The 16,199-nt window shown below is 43.7% G+C and overlaps 1 protein-coding gene across 2 annotated transcripts in view; it reads left to right on the top strand.

Annotated features, from left to right (window-relative positions):
• Positions 1–13,609, top strand: part of wnt4 (wingless-type MMTV integration site family, member 4) — a 115,179-nt gene extending 101,570 nt beyond the window's left edge. The window contains exons 1-5 of one of the 2 annotated variants that reach the window (XM_042090479.1): positions 1,368–1,994; positions 11,013–11,248; positions 11,826–11,957; positions 12,147–12,289; positions 12,766–13,609. In XM_042090479.1, coding sequence (XP_041946413.1) covers positions 1,918–1,994; positions 11,013–11,248; positions 11,826–11,957; positions 12,147–12,289; positions 12,766–13,236 — 1,059 coding nt within the window. In that variant the 5' untranslated portion in view covers positions 1,368–1,917 and the 3' untranslated portion in view covers positions 13,237–13,609. Of the gene's footprint in view, positions 1–1,367; positions 1,995–11,012; positions 11,249–11,825; positions 11,958–12,146; positions 12,290–12,765 lie in introns of those variants that run through there. The other variant, XM_042090480.1, reaches the window with a different exon arrangement.
• The last annotated feature ends 2,590 nt before the right edge of the window (positions 13,610–16,199 follow it).

Below are 16,199 nucleotides of genomic sequence, written 5' to 3'. Positions count from 1 at the left end.
GCCATCAGCCCTGTATTTGCTCCCCAAGCCGCTGACGAAGAGAGAGGGGTGACACAGCCACCAAACATGCTCAAACCCCTCCAGGCAGCTGTCAGTGGAGCATATGATGGAAATCATCTGTGCCGATGGACAGAGAGGAAGGGGGTGGGAGGAAAGAGGGAGTAAGTTTAACTTGTATGAGATTGCAAAGGCAAAACAGACAATGATCAGATGCCTTTCAATAGGGCTCAGTTGTAGACTTCACTATGAGGTTTCCTGGTGTGCATTCCATCCAGTCAGAGAGAAGATCTAACTGACTCTGGCTTGAGAGGGCTAAAATTCCATCTCTCAGAAGCTCTCAATGTCCTTTTGAGATTGGCCTGCAACAAATTGGATGTTCCAACAGACATAGGCCATTTACTTCACAAAACATAACGGTTGGAGAGCTGGAAAAGCACAGAAATATGGTCACTTCATGAACATAGCTGCTGGAGAGAAGAGCACCTGTCCACTCAGGACCTCACACCTTTCAGTGCTGCTCACTACCTCCCTCTGTTGGCCACAGACCATCCGTTAGCTCTCAGAACTCACTCATCGGGACCGTGAGCGGGCTCTGACATGTCAACTAAGCTCTGCTAATTGCACCTGCTACGCATGACAAAAAGTGTTTACATGAATCTCACAAGGCGAAAATAACTCAGCCTTAAAACAAACTCGTGCCAATTAGAAACAATACTCACACAGATGATGCAAAATGCAGCAGTCAGAGGCTACATTCAAGCAGAAAACTCAATAAGTGAAATCCGATTTAGTGTCTGCAAGTTCATTTTAAACCTATAAGTTATACGATAAATAGAGTTTGTCAACTATAAATGTTTGTACTGCCTGTCTACGAACCATAGGCTATTATATAACAGGACACTGATAGCAACTGGTGTTATGAGACATCACGTTTTATTATCATTATTATTATTATTAGTAGTAGTAGTAGTAGAATGTGTTTGTCTCATAGGCTACTCATAGCCCTGTTTATGCTTTTGTAGTGGCAGGCCCCAAGTTGTTTCAATGTCTACCATATGGCTCTATTTGAGTTGAATAAACGGTCTGTTGTGCGGTGACCAATCTTTAAATAGCACTTTTGACCGCAGAGTACTTGAAATTTGGAGGAGCTGGGGCAGGAAAAAACAGTGCCAATGTGTGTAGCTAACGCGGTTAACGTGGACCGTTGCCTATCGCATCCTCTCAAGAGATCTTTAAAACAGCCCTTGGCAGAGAGGGCAGAAAATATATAACTCTCGTGTGGAGCACTAAAACCCGCCTTTATCTGTGGAGTCGCATTAAAAAAAAAACTCCCCCCACATTTCGCGCCGCCCCTCCTAAATCCTCCAGGAGTTCCTAAATTCGACATTCAGTCTCACGCCGTGCTCAGAGTGGTGGCATCTACTGGGGTTATCAGCCAGGGCAGAGTTAAGTTTGAGAGTAGCCTACTGCGATTTGACCAAACCGGAATGACGGAGCGCAAAACGAGGCAGTAGCCTACGGAACACCAGCACTGACAGAGACCCGTGGGATTAAAATCACTTTCCTTTAGTCAGTTGTCAAGCGTTCGACTGCTTGTCTGGACACACAAACCAAGAGTGTATATAGAAATAAACTAGAAGGAGCCAGTTTTACTCTATGGTCTCGCTGTCAAAAATTAGCGACTCTTTCGGAGAAACTCTGCTGGTGCCTGAAACGATAACAGTGGCTGACGGAACGACTTGTGCTTCTATCTCCAGTGGATGCTAAACCATGGATTAATCCAGTTTAAGGGGTCAATTGATCCATATTGCCACTTCAATTAGACGTCAACGTCAGTCTGTCTGTGAGCAAATATAGTAAACCTACCTTGTGTGGATTGTATGCTGATTTGGCAGCAGTGTTCCTCCAAAACTCAAGATGACTGCAGGATATTTGTTAAGGTCATTGCTGCTGCTCATTTTAGCGCTCTTCTCCGCAAACGCAAGCAACTGGCTGTAAGTGAGCAACGTTTGCGCTCTCATTCATTCATTCGAGTGATGTGCATGTGGTGTATAAATGTGTTGCCTACTTTACTTTCCAGTGATAACCCTCTGTTGATGACACAGCCACGGTTCGACTGTCATTCGTGTTAAAATTTAACTTCGTGTGCAGCCCCCCTCTAGTTTCCCACATTTTTGGCACAAGAGGTGTCCTTTTAGTGGCTTTTGACTGACCACCTTGACCGTGTGTTCTTTTTTGTTTGTCTCAGATAAACCATTAGATATGAGTGCAGGCAGTGTTTTATTGCTTTATGCATATACATAGTAGCCTATTTGGGTAGATTGGGCAATATATTGCTTATATAAATACCACTGTCGCTGAAAAATGAAAGCAGCTTTAACTTAAACAGGTACCAAATCAATGTTGTTCACTTAGTTGCACACCTGGTTCCGGCACAGGACATAGACAGCTGTTCTCCCGGTGGGCCTGTCGCTTTACTCTATCAGAGAGCGTTTTATGGAAAAATTGGTGGTTTGATTCTTAGATCAGGCAGAAATCATGTTTAGGGTTCTTATAAAAAAACGGAGGTTTGCGGTAATGTCTCAAGTTCAAGGCTATTTTTTTTTTCAGTAAATCTATCGAAGGCCGTAGTGTGTTATGGCACACAGGCGTGGTGTAAGAGTTCCAAACATGTGGAGACATGCACCACTTTAGCAAAACCCTCTCTGCTTGTCTACTAAATATGATTATTCTGACAGGAGTAATCCCAACGGGAGCTGGAGAGCTTCCCCCACCCCCTCGGACAGGTATTTGCAGGTAGTCCAAGTCAAGGACAGTTTTCAGACGTTCAGGTTCACGTGAAAACTGTAGACTTACTGTTTTTGCTGTTCATGCTGCATGTGAGAGGCTGCAGTTGCCAGGTCGTCACTGGGACCTCAACCCGAACCGCTATATCCGACAGTGGTTGTTTAAATTTCACTGAAATACGGGGTAATTTTCCCAAGAGCCCAATGAAGGAAACTTCAGTGTCAGGGAAAAAAGTTTAGTGGCATGGTGGTGATATGGTTCAATGGGGGTTTTAAGCTTAGTCGACCAAGATGAATTGAATTGTTGAAGAATAGCCAGTCTACTGGGGGTGGTTTTTTTCGTATTGAAGTTTATTGAAGTTGCTTGCTTTACGTTGTAATTGGTATCATTTGTATCAATTGGTATCATCGTTTAGGTATTGTTTATTCTGGAAAAATGCATGACGAAAATACTACTCAACTCTTTGGTGATTGTAAGGCCGATGAATTTATATGGCCACCCTGTGCCTAGAATTATATTCATGTCGTCAGATGAGGGTTAAATGGGCAATAATTGGCAACACGTTATTCAATATCTTTGACAAGTGAAGGCGATTCATGAATGTATCCTAAAATGATCTCGAGATGTAGCAATGAAGATTATTAAGACAGTGATTTATTCCATATTTTGAATTATGCCTTAAGACACCTATGTGGCATTATTGTAGCCTGCATTGTTACCGAAAAAAAAGTTAAACATGAGGTATTTCACATAAAAGGTCAGTAGCCAAAGCTTGTCCATAGCAAGTTACCATGTAGCATATTTCAGTTAGTATGCTCTTAGTTTTTTTAATTTCATTTCATTTAGTTATCGTCACCATTATAATTATTATAAATGAATTTAACAATTAACTCAGTTGTGGTGAATACGAATTCAGTTACACAATTGGCTAAAAAGGGATGCTGATTATCATCGAGGCGCAGTGGGGATCCTGCCATGAGTTCACTAGAGACGAACGTTGCACCGGTCTAATGAGGCAACCCGGTCTCAGCTTCTCATCTGAAAACCTTAATGCCTCAAAATGCAGGACGTAGCCTATATGAACTTTATAGATACTGCCATCCAGATTCCGGAAGATCCAAAGATTTGTCAAATATACAGGCTTTAGTGTTTTGTTTTTGTCCATCCATCAAACCCAATTGCTTTCTGAAATCTTGGACAATTGAGCAATTGTTGTGCAGTTCTCAAAGGGAATAGTTATAACAGCATTATACATTTTCATATACTTCAAGAAATGCGTTGATTTTTTTTTGTGCGTCTGCCTGTCATCACCTCCCGCTAATGTTCTTCCCGGTGGCCGGATAGCGGTGCACCTGCAGGTGGGGGTGGGGGTCAAAATGGTACCTGACTGCTTCTCGCGAACCTGTGCCTATGTGGCTTTACGATGTGAATGCTATTCATTTGGCCTATTTGGTTTAATTTACTCTATGGAAAACACTTCAGTGAAATATGCGTTGTTTAGAAACGCTCAATATATGCGTTCATATATCGATCATTTGTATCGATAATAGTTTGATAGGAAATACATGTGTGGTGGTTTATTTTAGAAGACAAATTGACCACATGATTAATAAAGAAATCTGCCAGAGAGCTCAACACTTAATGAACTTTCTAACAGCTATTTATTTGAATATCAAACTAGATATATTAACTCTTCAGTCTGACTGCCAAATACCATTTTAAGAAGGTTAACACTGACATTGTTAATCGATTTATATTTACATGAACGGTTAGCCTACGTAGACCTATCTAAGAATCGCATTGCCATTTTTCGGACCAGTTGTCATGCATCTCAAAATTAATTTAGTTGTTTTCCTGTGATCTCTGTATTGTGTGCAAAGTCCTCGTATTAATATTAGATAAACGACTGGGGAAAGAAACGAGTTTTAAAAGGGCGCAGTGAACGCACGGTGCGCTCTTCCTACGGGCGATTTGTGCATTCTGTTGTGTATCAAAGGCTATGCTTTTGAAACAAATGTTGTCAATTAAAAAATGTAGTTCAGTTTCAGTTAAACGATAGGTTAACGGACAGAGAAATATTTGCAGAGAAATTAGCTTTATGGTCCCCATCAGCCCTTTTGTTTCACTTTTCCTTTTGTCGCACTTGCATTCAGCTGCAGGTTATCGATTCAAACCAGAAGTCGATGCGTTAAAAGAAATGTAAAAGTGCTAAAATATGAAATCATGTTATACACATTTGAGACAGCAAAATTACAAATTATTATTACTGATTTGATCGGTCAAGAATATATATCCCTGAGCAGTCTACGGTGATTTTATTTAGTTGTTTATGTAATATTTGTTATTTACTTTTTTATTCATGGGATTTGTTTTGCCCTTTTCAGATATTCACATCAGGTCATTCATTGTGATTATGGTAGGTCCTGTCACTTGTCCCGCCCTTGTGTCTGAGACAAATTCACCAACACCCGGACCGGTCGCACAAGGCTGTAACCTTACAACTGTGTGCCCATGTACGCATCTCCCAGTCAATGTTTGGTGTCGCCATAACCCACTGCCACACAATGATGGGATGGAAAGCATGGAGACGTCATTGTCTGTGAGATTCGGCAGAAATAGTGCGCAGCTGATGGGCGGCGGGAGCTACCGCTGCCGCTGCGTAGTCCTGGCGCCTCGGCCGGTGCACACAAATAACAACGGTGACAAGCGGCCGATGAAGCCGTAAAAATGCTGTTGTTACATTCCTGCCGTCTCTCAGCTGCCTATTCTCAGGAGCCCATAGAGCGCTGCTAATGCCTTTTCCGTCTAATTTGGTCCTATGCACAGAATACAGATCTAAATTAGGCACCTGAAAAAAAAGGAAACATTATAGGTGAAGAACAGGGGCAAAACAACGAGAAGGAATCTAACATTTATATATGAATGAAGAACACTCCAAGAAAACCCCATGTACACACACACACACACAGTCGCTCCTCCTTTGACGCACACTCAAACGCACACACTCGTCTCTGGTTCCATCTCATACTTTACCGTTCTCTCTCTCTCACAGACACACACACACACAACACACACACACACACAAACACACTCTCTCTCACACACACACATACACATGCAAGAACGCACACACACACACACACACACCCTCACTGACAGGATCCCTCTGGGCTAGCAGGGCACAGGGATTAAAGCGCACAAAGCAGGGGGCTAATTTTACAGCCTTTATGAGCACTTTTTCCTCTCTGCGCGTTATTTTTATGCCTGCCTGGTGCCTGTACACCGCCTGGCTTCGCTCGAGTTAATTTCGCCCCTTAAAATAAAAAAAGAAGGGGGCTAGGGGGACGAATAACTGCAGCACCCCACATTTTCCCACCACCATTGTCAGTAACTGTGTTAATTGCTCCCCTTTCGCCCCTTTCACTCCACATGTTAGCTCTCCTCCGGAGGTGATTTCTGTGTTCCATCAAGCGGGCCTCGGAGAGCCTCGTGCATGGGGTGTTCCACAGGTGCACAGCAGTCACTTATAGGCGCTGACATATTTCGCCAGCTACACGCCAAGGGACCCTTTAAAACCTAGACCAATTTGCCACAATGTTTTTTCCCCCCTCGATGGCATTCGTCAATTTTCGGATGCTTGCATTTGGGATTTGATTTTAGTGGTGATGGGTGTCGAACGGAGATTTCTGGATATCAGAGATTCTGGGAAACTTGAGGATGGGAGTGGTATTCTTGAATGTACCACTCATTCACTGTCTATGTACAGGTTACATCACAACTGACTTTTTCTTACAGTAGGTTATGACACTTGCAAACATCTTTGTTATGTCACTTCATGAAGCCTGTCACAAGCGTTTGCTTGTCATTTGATTTAGGCTGAGGAAAGTTTTATCTTAAAATCTTGATTTCCACCTCTCCAGAGCTGCAGTGATCTATTGTAGGTTACCTGTGGGCATTGCAACCTCATGAAACTGCTTTTCATTATTAGATTTTTTAGACATACATACCTTAAAGTGGGGTGAAGAGAGGTTCGTTGAAGTTCAACTCAGGTTGGACTTGTGAAAGTGTGATTACACTGCCCTCTAGAGCTTGGGAGAGACAGCAGGTCCGGTTGAGGTAGAGTTGCTTTGATTTGTCTGTATGTAATGGTGTCCTGAAAAAGGATGTTCAGACATGGTTTTTATAAACCTATCTGACTCTTCAGTCGACAGGGTACACTTACGGAATTAGAGTGAATGACTGTTGGAAGCTGCGTGTGCATGTGTGTGTGTGTGTGTGTGTGTGTCTAACTGTTGGAAGCTAACTTAAGTAAAATTTAAGTGTGTGTGTGTGTGTGTGAGAGAGAGAGAGAGAAAGAGAGAGAGAGAGATAAGTCAATTGCTAGCAGAATCATACAAGGTACTGAATTGCAAAATTGTTGTTTGTGAAATAATTTGATATATTATACAGAATTTTTAGGCTCTGAGGTGATAAATCATAAATATATTTTAAATGTCCGTTCATTTAAAAATCTGTGGAGTCTTTCAAACTCCTTACCAAGAGACTTGCAAGACTGAGTGGCCAAACATAAACAGAAAATAATCACTAGCAGCATTTATGACTGATTTCTGTCAAACACACACATGTTTATCTGCCATAAACAGCTCCGGAAGGTCTAATATTTACCTTCACTTGTTACCTCTGATGGATTCCCAAGACAGAAAATGTACACAGCTAGCCTGGTGATTCAACATAGTTTTGTACAAATGAGTGACAAATATGTTTCTCTTGGTCCCACATGTATTCATTGCATTGGTTTGTAGTTTGTGTTTTTTTGTGTCACACAATTGTTTTGACTAGTTTTGTTTAAACCATTACTGATGCCAGGAAAGCATAACATGTTTATGAGCAAGACCTCAATTTGCCCCCCCATCCCTGTTTCACTCTGTTTTTCGTTCTTTCTCCCTTTGTCCATTTGACTTTTTCATTCATTCTTTCTCTCAGCTCTTTCCATCTCTTTCCATCATGTCTTTCTCCTGTTCTCTTCCCCTGAGCCCCCCTCACTGTGTGGTTGCGTGCCTGCTTGGCCTGGGCTAAGCCACATGGAGCCGGGCGCACTGTGCGGGCTGGCCGTGCGGTAATGCAACACAAACACGGCAGCACGGGGAGCAGTCAACACGCTCCAGGTGGAATGCTCCAGCAAAAATCTCCACCAAAGCTCCGTGTGAGGGAGGGGAGGGGGTGTCAAGATTCAGTAGGCATTGTTTTTGTGTGTGAGAGAGAAAGAAAGACAGAGAGGGGGAAGAAGAAAGAAAGAAAGAAAGGAGGAGAGGCTGAAAATAGGGGGAAAAGATAGACAGGGAGGACAGGAAAACAGGATCACCAACAGTCCTGTCAAGGTCTTGGGAAGATTTTTCCCACGTGAGATGTTTTGAAACAGAACATAAACACCCTCAGACTAGTTTGTAGAGGACTTTGGATTCAGGTGAATGGTATGCTAACATCTAAAGCAGCTGCTATTTTTATTTATTTATCATTTTCAAGCCTTCCCTACTTGTGAAAGTTTTATTGCAGGACAGTTTTCTTGGTACTGCTTTATCTATTCTGTGGCATGTAGTTAAATTACCAAGTAGTACTAAGAGAAAAATACCACTGAAATCATTTTTACATTTAATAGAGGGGGAAATAGGTCACAAAGGTTAACTTATTGGCCCATTCTTGTGATTGTTACCAAACTCTAAACTTTATCACTCTATTATGTTACAATGTTTTCTTGAGCTTTTGTGCAAACATGACATTTATAATCACTTACACAGTATGTGCTATGTTTATGTGGATTTAGCAGAGGTATTAATTTGCTTGTTCTCATTGCTTTTAATAGAAATGAATAAGAGTTATACGATGCAACCAAATAAATCCTCTACATAAGTCATCTTAATGGTACTGTAATGGTCCTTTGAAAGTTACATCCTTTGAATGATAAAACAGTAATTATCCAGCAGCGTCAAAAAGTCTGACAAACACTTTCCCACCTTTTCACCAGCACAAAACAATGTGTGCGTTTAATGGCCGTGTCGTGTGGCCTTATTTCTCTGTGTCATGTGGGCCTTGTGAAGTTCCCCTCTAGGAAAACATCAGTGTAATGATGTCATCCCTGCGCTGAAGTGGGGAGGATAGAGACGAGTGAGGAGAGGACAAGGTTATCTAGACCAAGAAGTGGAGCGCAGACCACTTCAGGGTCATGGCGTACGTTTGATTGTGTGCTTGTGTGTGTGTGTGTGTGTGTGTGTGTTTGTGTGTGTGTGTGTTTGTGTGTTTGTGTGTGTGTGTGTGTGTGTGTGTGTGTGAGTGTGTGTGTGTGTGTGTGTTTGTGTGTGTGTGTGTGTGTGTGTGTGTGTGTGTGTGTGTGTGAGTGTGTGTGTGTGTGTGTTTGTGTGTGTTTGTGTGTGTTTGTGTGTTTGTGTGTGTGTGTGTGTGTGTGTGTGTGTGTGTGTGTGTGTTTGTGTGTGTGTGTGTGTGTGTGTGAGTGAGTGAGTGAGAGGAAGAGGGGAGAGGAATAGGGACACACAGTCCTGTTCATGCAAAGTACTTGTGTATATCTTCATCTCTTTGAACTGAAGCAAATAAACTAATTGTTACACAGTGTTTTGCTAATAAATATTGGCCAGTATAACAGAAAGAAGACTCAAACCCATAGTTTTTCCCATTTGTCCCATGTTTTTTCCACTTAACAAAAACAGAAGTGTCTGAATTGTTTCCTTATGATACCGCAGACTAACTGACTCATCCCTTTTGTATTGAAACTGTCACAATTAATATGTTTTGTAGGGCAACAGTATAAAAATAAGTGACCCAAAAAGCAAGTATTTGCTTTTGTGTCTGTTTTGTAGACTTTGTAGACATGATTTTGTAGACTTACTTTTGCTATGTCTTGGCCAGTCTATGATTTGCTTGATGATTTTTCAGGACGCTCAATTTCTCGGTACCTGGAACTGAGTGTGTACTTGCTCCTTGTTTAGATGTTTGCCTGCAGTCCAAATAGGAGCTCTCCATTTATCTCCGAGTGGGCGTCTATGTTTACTAACTTCCTCCACAACAAATTTCCTAGAAAAGAAAGATCAATACTAATTTCATTTGATGCTCCACTCTGTCTTTGAAAGCAAGGGATGGGTAAATAAAAACTCTGTCCAAAACCAGAACCAAGGAGTCTGTGCCAGTTTAGTAAACAACGCTCACACTGCACCTAGACGATTCATGCCGTTCTTAGAATGATGTTGAAGACACAGCACAAACATTAGTCTTCTGAATGATGCCCTTCTTAAGGCCGAGACACACACAGGGAGGGACAGTTAGAGGAAGTCAGAGATGTCCAACAGCAAGCATGGTCTGAAAATCCCAGGCTCAAGGCGGGGAGGTGAGTGTGATGAGCTCGTGAAAAGCCCAATTTTAGAGAGGTGTGTCGAAGAGTGGAGGGGCAGAGGTCTGGGGTAGAGTATGTGTGTGTGTATGTGTGTGTGTGGAGGGAGAGCGGGTGTGAGGGGCGTTTTTGCCCTCTCTGCCCTGGAGGTGAGAGAGCAGATAACTCTGTCCTGCGGTCCTCTCAACATCGCTTCAGAGGAGTGGAACCTACCCAAAGCCCCATGGGAAGATGACTGCAGATTCTCCCTTCGTCTATCCTCTGTGTGCTTAATCCGGTCTGGGCCTATCTCAGCCTTTCACAAGAGGCTGATAAATGTGCTCTCGAGGGAATATCTTATTTAATGCCGTGCCTTTTGATTAGAGCTTGGCATCATATTGGCTGTTTAGCTCTGTTTGTTTTATGGTGTTGGCGCTTCACGGAGCAAATGAACAACAGCCATAAAGCAAAACTGTTGTTTATGTGTGTTGCCTTAGTACTGCATTGGATGGTTGCCTTAGTACTGCATTGGATGTTGATGTGTGCTTTTTACAGCATGTCTGCATCAATGTAGTTTAACTGTTTATAGGTGTTGTGTGTGTGTGTGTGGGTTTTATATTTTATATAAAATATTTTATGTTTTTTTTTCACTGCTGGAGGCATTTATTAATGTGTGTGCCAATACATATTACATGGGTCTTCCTTATGTATTGCAGATACATGGCAATGCTGTTGCCTGTCTCAACATGAGTGTGCCATGAGACTGCCACATATATGTGTATGTTAGTGTAATACTGTAAATTCTATGTGAGTGTATGATTCTGACTGACCTGTGTCCTCTGTGCTGCAGCTACCTGGCCAAGCTGTCGTCGGTGGGCAGCATCTCGGATGAGAAGACGTGCGAGAAGCTGCGTGGCCTCATTCAGCGGCAGGTGCAGATCTGCAAGCGCAACTTGGAGGTGATGGACGCCGTGCGACGCGGCGCGCAGATCGCCATTGACGAGTGCCAGTTCCAGTTCCGCAACCGCCGCTGGAACTGCTCCACACTGGAGACGGTGCCCGTGTTTGGCAAAGTCGTCACCCAGGGTGAGCAGCACTCGTGGTTCCCCTGCAGCCACCTCACATTCACAAACCCCTAAACTCCTAGAGTCAGGGATGGATTACTGCACGGGCCTACCGGGCCCAGGCCCAAGGGGCCCAAGGGGTCAGGGGGCCCTGAAGCCCAAGCCTTTGCATGGAATCATTGCCTCAATATCAACAAATCAGGATGTAGGCTATGAATCTGATTGAATTTAGTATTGGCCATCCCCAAAATGCACCAGAATACAGGAAATCACATCAAACAAATTAAAAAACACCCCCTCCCACATATACGACAATTAGTAGGGGGCCCTTAATACATCTGGGCCCAGGGGCCCGAAAGTTCATAATCCGCCCATGCCTAGAGTCAAACCCCTGTCTTTCATGACTCTTGTCTCCACTGCATAGAAACCTTTTTGAAACTACATTGTTGTCTTAGCACTCCTTAAATACATTCTGAAATGCCTGAAGCTAGTCACATTTATTAAAACTAGTGAAATTTCGACCCATACAAACAAAAGAACGGCGGCTCAAATAGAATCACTTGTTGAAATGTTTTCTTGTTGGTGATGTTTTGCGACAGGCACGAGAGAGGCTGCATTTGTGTACGCCATCTCGGCAGCAAGTGTAGCGTTTGCGGTGACGCGGGCCTGCAGCAGCGGGGAGCTGGATAAGTGTGGTTGTGACCGTAATGTTCATGGCTTCAGTCCCGAGGGTGAGTTGTGTTCTCTCTCCAAAGCACCATCGTCGCCCCACACACATCTGGAATGTGAATCTCTCACTTCTGATATTGGTGGTGATATGTGTGCACAGGCCTGCGGTTTCAGATATTACCAAAGGACTCACTATTGGTTTAGTTGTAGGTACATCTCCTCTTATTGTGGTCTTTTTTCGGTGCGTGTAGGGTTCCAGTGGTCTGGCTGCTCTGATAACATTGCCTATGGCGTCGCCTTCTCCCAGTCCTTTGTGGATGTCAGAGAGAGAGGAAAGGGCCAATCATCCAACCGGGCACTCATGAACCTTCACAACAATGAAGCCGGGAGGAAGGTATAGCTCTCTTAATTCTATCAACTTCCACTGCCTGGTCTATGAATGCAGTTAGCCTAGCATGTTTCCTTCCATTTCCATCTGCTGCACAGCCAATTTGGCCTTATAAACCTTGCCCATTTGAAAACACCTTGGTGCAATAAACACTTTCAAAACAGTGTGAAACTCTCTCAAACAATTCCCCTGATGTTGGTAAACACATTATGGATTCTTTTAGTGTGTGCTCTATTTGATTGATTGATTTTATTGCACCTTGCTGTGCCAGAGCTGTTAGCCCCCTGGTCTCCTGGCACTTCCCTACACTATAAATGGATAATTTCAAACAGAGACCAAAAGCGAGTCCAAGGGTATGATGGAGTTGAAATAGTGCTGTGCAGCAGTGGGAGTGTTTGGCTCCATTACAAAGGCAGTCTGTTAAGGGAGCAGTGGGGTGCCATTAAGTGCAGTAACTCAGGCCGTGCCGTCTGTGTTCTCAGGCCATCCTGAACAACATGCGGGTGGAGTGCAAGTGCCACGGGGTGTCGGGCTCCTGCGAGCTCAAAACCTGCTGGAAGGCCATGCCGCCCTTCCGGAAGGTGGGCAACGTCATCAAGGAGAAGTTTGACGGCGCAACAGAGGTGGAGCAACGGAAGATCGGCACCACCAAGGTCCTAGTGCCGCGCAACTCGCAGTTCAAGCCGCACACGGACGAGGACCTGGTCTACCTGGACCCCAGCCCAGACTTCTGCGACTACGACCCGCGCACGCCGGGCATGCTGGGGACGGCCGGCCGCCACTGCAACAAGACGTCCAAGGCCATCGATGGCTGCGAGCTGATGTGCTGTGGCCGGGGCTTCCACACGGAGGAGGTGGAGGTGGTGGACCGCTGCAGCTGTAAATTCCACTGGTGCTGCTACGTCAAGTGCAAACAGTGCCGCAAAATGGTGGAGATGCATACCTGCCGGTGATTCCCCCCCAACCCCCCCACCCCCCGACGTCCCATCCTACTCCTCCAAGGAGACACAAATGGACAAGAGGGGAGAAAAATCCCCCAAGGGAAGTGGGATGCTCTTCCTAACATTTTAACATGTGCTAGAGGAACTTGGCGTTCAATACATGGGACACATTACAAGCAAGATTTTTGGAATTGCTTAAGTCCCAGTGAGAGTTCTATTTTTGTCTCTCTCTCTCCTTTCACACTTTAAAAAAAATGTGGTCGCTCTCTTATTTTTGTATTTTTTTTAACTTATTTAAGTGTATTAGAGAGTAAAACCGGATGTGACATTATTCCCAGGGCTGTGGCTTTGGGGCTGGGGTGCCATTGGATGGACATTGACAAACATTTTGGGGGGGGGGGGGGGGGCGTTGTTGGGGGGTTGTTGTGGGGGTTGTTCAGAGGGCACATAGCCAATGTGTGTGTGTGTGTGTATGTGTGTGTGTGTGTGTGTGTGTGTGTGTGTGTGTGTGTGTATGTGTGTGTGTGTGTGAGTGAGTGTGTATGTGTGTCTGATTGTCTATTGGAAGGGTTTGGAGTAACCATATGGGAGGGAGGTTTGGTGGGGTTTTATTGTTGATGCTGCTTTAGGAACTCATCTGGAGAGATGGAAACCAAGGGAATACCGAAGCCGACTCAATTAAGGGATAGCACACACAAAATGAAAGCAAACAAAAAGAAGAAACCTATACTTCGAGACACAGTCCAGGTGTACATTTATCTTCCGCTCATTAAGGCATCAGTAGCGTGTTTAGATGCATGTGGCCAATAGCTCACGTGGACCCACATTGCTGCTATGCATTTGGAAAACAAATGTAGATTAACCACAGTAGTGGCTTGCAATTCTCTGTGAGTGCTACGGAGCTAACCTCTTCTCTTCCACAGACATTAGGGTTAACTGTAAGCGTGACAGGATGGGCAAAGGTATTTGTGCAAAGTGTCAGAGTGGAAAAACCCAATGCCCATGAGAGTGTCAGTGGACAGAGAGCATTTTATTTCCACATTTAGAGAATGCCAAGTAAACTGTATTGAGCAAGCAGCACCTGCCCTTTCAAGCGTCAGTCGAGCAGATGCTTTTCACTGGTAGGTTGATTAAGGGTGGTTGGACTATGGGCCATAACTTTAGCACTTTCCCTCTTCGGACGCACATACCACAGAATAAAACAAATCCCAAGCATTCCCTATTCCCAGTGCGGGGTGGATTGACTGACTGAATTATTCATGGCAAATATGTACAACTACCATAATTCCAAGCTTTTCTATAGTAACAATGTTATACAGTATGCTTTTTAAAGAAACATAGATCTGTTTAAGACTTATACACTGAAGAAGACTATATTGCATATGAATGTATGTAAAATTGAAATATATGCTGTGTCAAAGAAAAGAGTTTTTGTGATATTTCTTCCTAATCTGGATGTAATAATGTCACTGATAAAGTGGAAATTCAGTTGGAAGTGTGTGTGCGTGTGTGTGTGTGCGCACGTTTAATAGTCCTTTACATATGGTATCTGTCCACTCAGATGTCTGTAGTCTTAGTTGTAATGTCTGCGGTAGTAATGTCTGATATTGTAAAGAATGTCTCAGACACAACAAAAAAGGTCACCTCCCTTTAGCTGTCTGAAGAATTTGTAAGATAAAAGGCTGTTTGGGATGAACCAACAAAACAAAACAAAACAAAGAACATTAATGAAAAACTGCTGCCACTAAACAAAAGGGTCATATTAATGATGATAATTTTCAGAGGGTCACTTGCTTGTGGCTGTCATGACCTCAGACTCACTTTGATCTCACTTCTGTCTCCTGAAGTTAATGTCTGAATGTGTTGGAGGTCAGCTGTTCAAAACAAATTTTCCAGGGAGTTCATCTGTTAATTTTGCTGAGAAGGATATTGGTTAATAATACTTCAAGGGATCCAGCATCACACATTCAGATGCAGGGGAGGGACAACCAGCCACTTTCCCTTTCACACAAACACACACACACACAAAGACACGCACACACACACACACACACACACACACACAGACACACGTTCACCCACACACACACAAACAGACACACGCACACCCACAGATTCTGAGTGCAGCTGCCTGGTGACAGTCTAGACTGCGCCTGGAGAGCCATGCCATCAGGCCAAGAACAATAAATATTTATAGAAAGTATGTGTGGAATAATGGCAGGAATGAGAGATGCTGGCCACACGTACATGTGGTTTGGTGCTGCAACTCAGCAGCTCCTGAATGCCCCGGATCATGTGCCCTTTCACAGAGTGTGTTTGTGTGTGGGTGAAAAAGAGAGAGAGAGAGAGAGAGGGAGAGAGAGAAAGACAGAAAGGTAGAGAGAAATGGAGAGTATTCCCCACAACCATTAGCAGCTACACTTATGCTTAAAAATGTGTTTAATCATGACCTCAAAATTGCATGAAATGCATCCCCAGTGAACCAAAGGCACACTAAAATTGCAAATATGCATTGCTAAAAAGTTCATCCCTCCTGCTGACAAGCTAAGTAGAAGTTTTTGTTAACAAGGTATCAATTCCCTCATATTTCAAGACTTGAGCTCCTTTTATAGCTCTTAATAGGACCCTAGAGGGAATATCTGTCTTTACTGAAAACATAAAGTTCACATTTTCACTGATAAGGGATCTTTTGCGAAGCCCCCCTAATGCAGCGAGCATCTCGGCCTGGCTTTAGGATACTGTATCTATTGCAGGATAATGGCACCTGGCCTCCCTGGCTCCCACTACGTCGGCCTCGTTGAATAAGCTAATCGCAGAGCGGTCTCAGGAGGTACAGGTACATTACACCTTCAGGCTTCTCTCCAGCCAAGCAGCCAGTTTTTCCGCATAATTTATGTGCTGTGTACCCTTCTATATCCTCTAGTAAAGAAGCTCCTGTTACGTGGTATTCAATTCTGTCAAAATCATATCTTGAA

This window comes from Alosa sapidissima, chromosome 4 (genome assembly GCF_018492685.1).
Source record: "Alosa sapidissima isolate fAloSap1 chromosome 4, fAloSap1.pri, whole genome shotgun sequence".
Lineage (NCBI taxonomy): Eukaryota > Metazoa > Chordata > Actinopteri > Clupeiformes > Clupeidae > Alosa > Alosa sapidissima.
The sequence above is the reverse complement of the archived record's forward strand: the minus strand, read 5'-3'. Positions and strand labels throughout refer to the sequence as shown.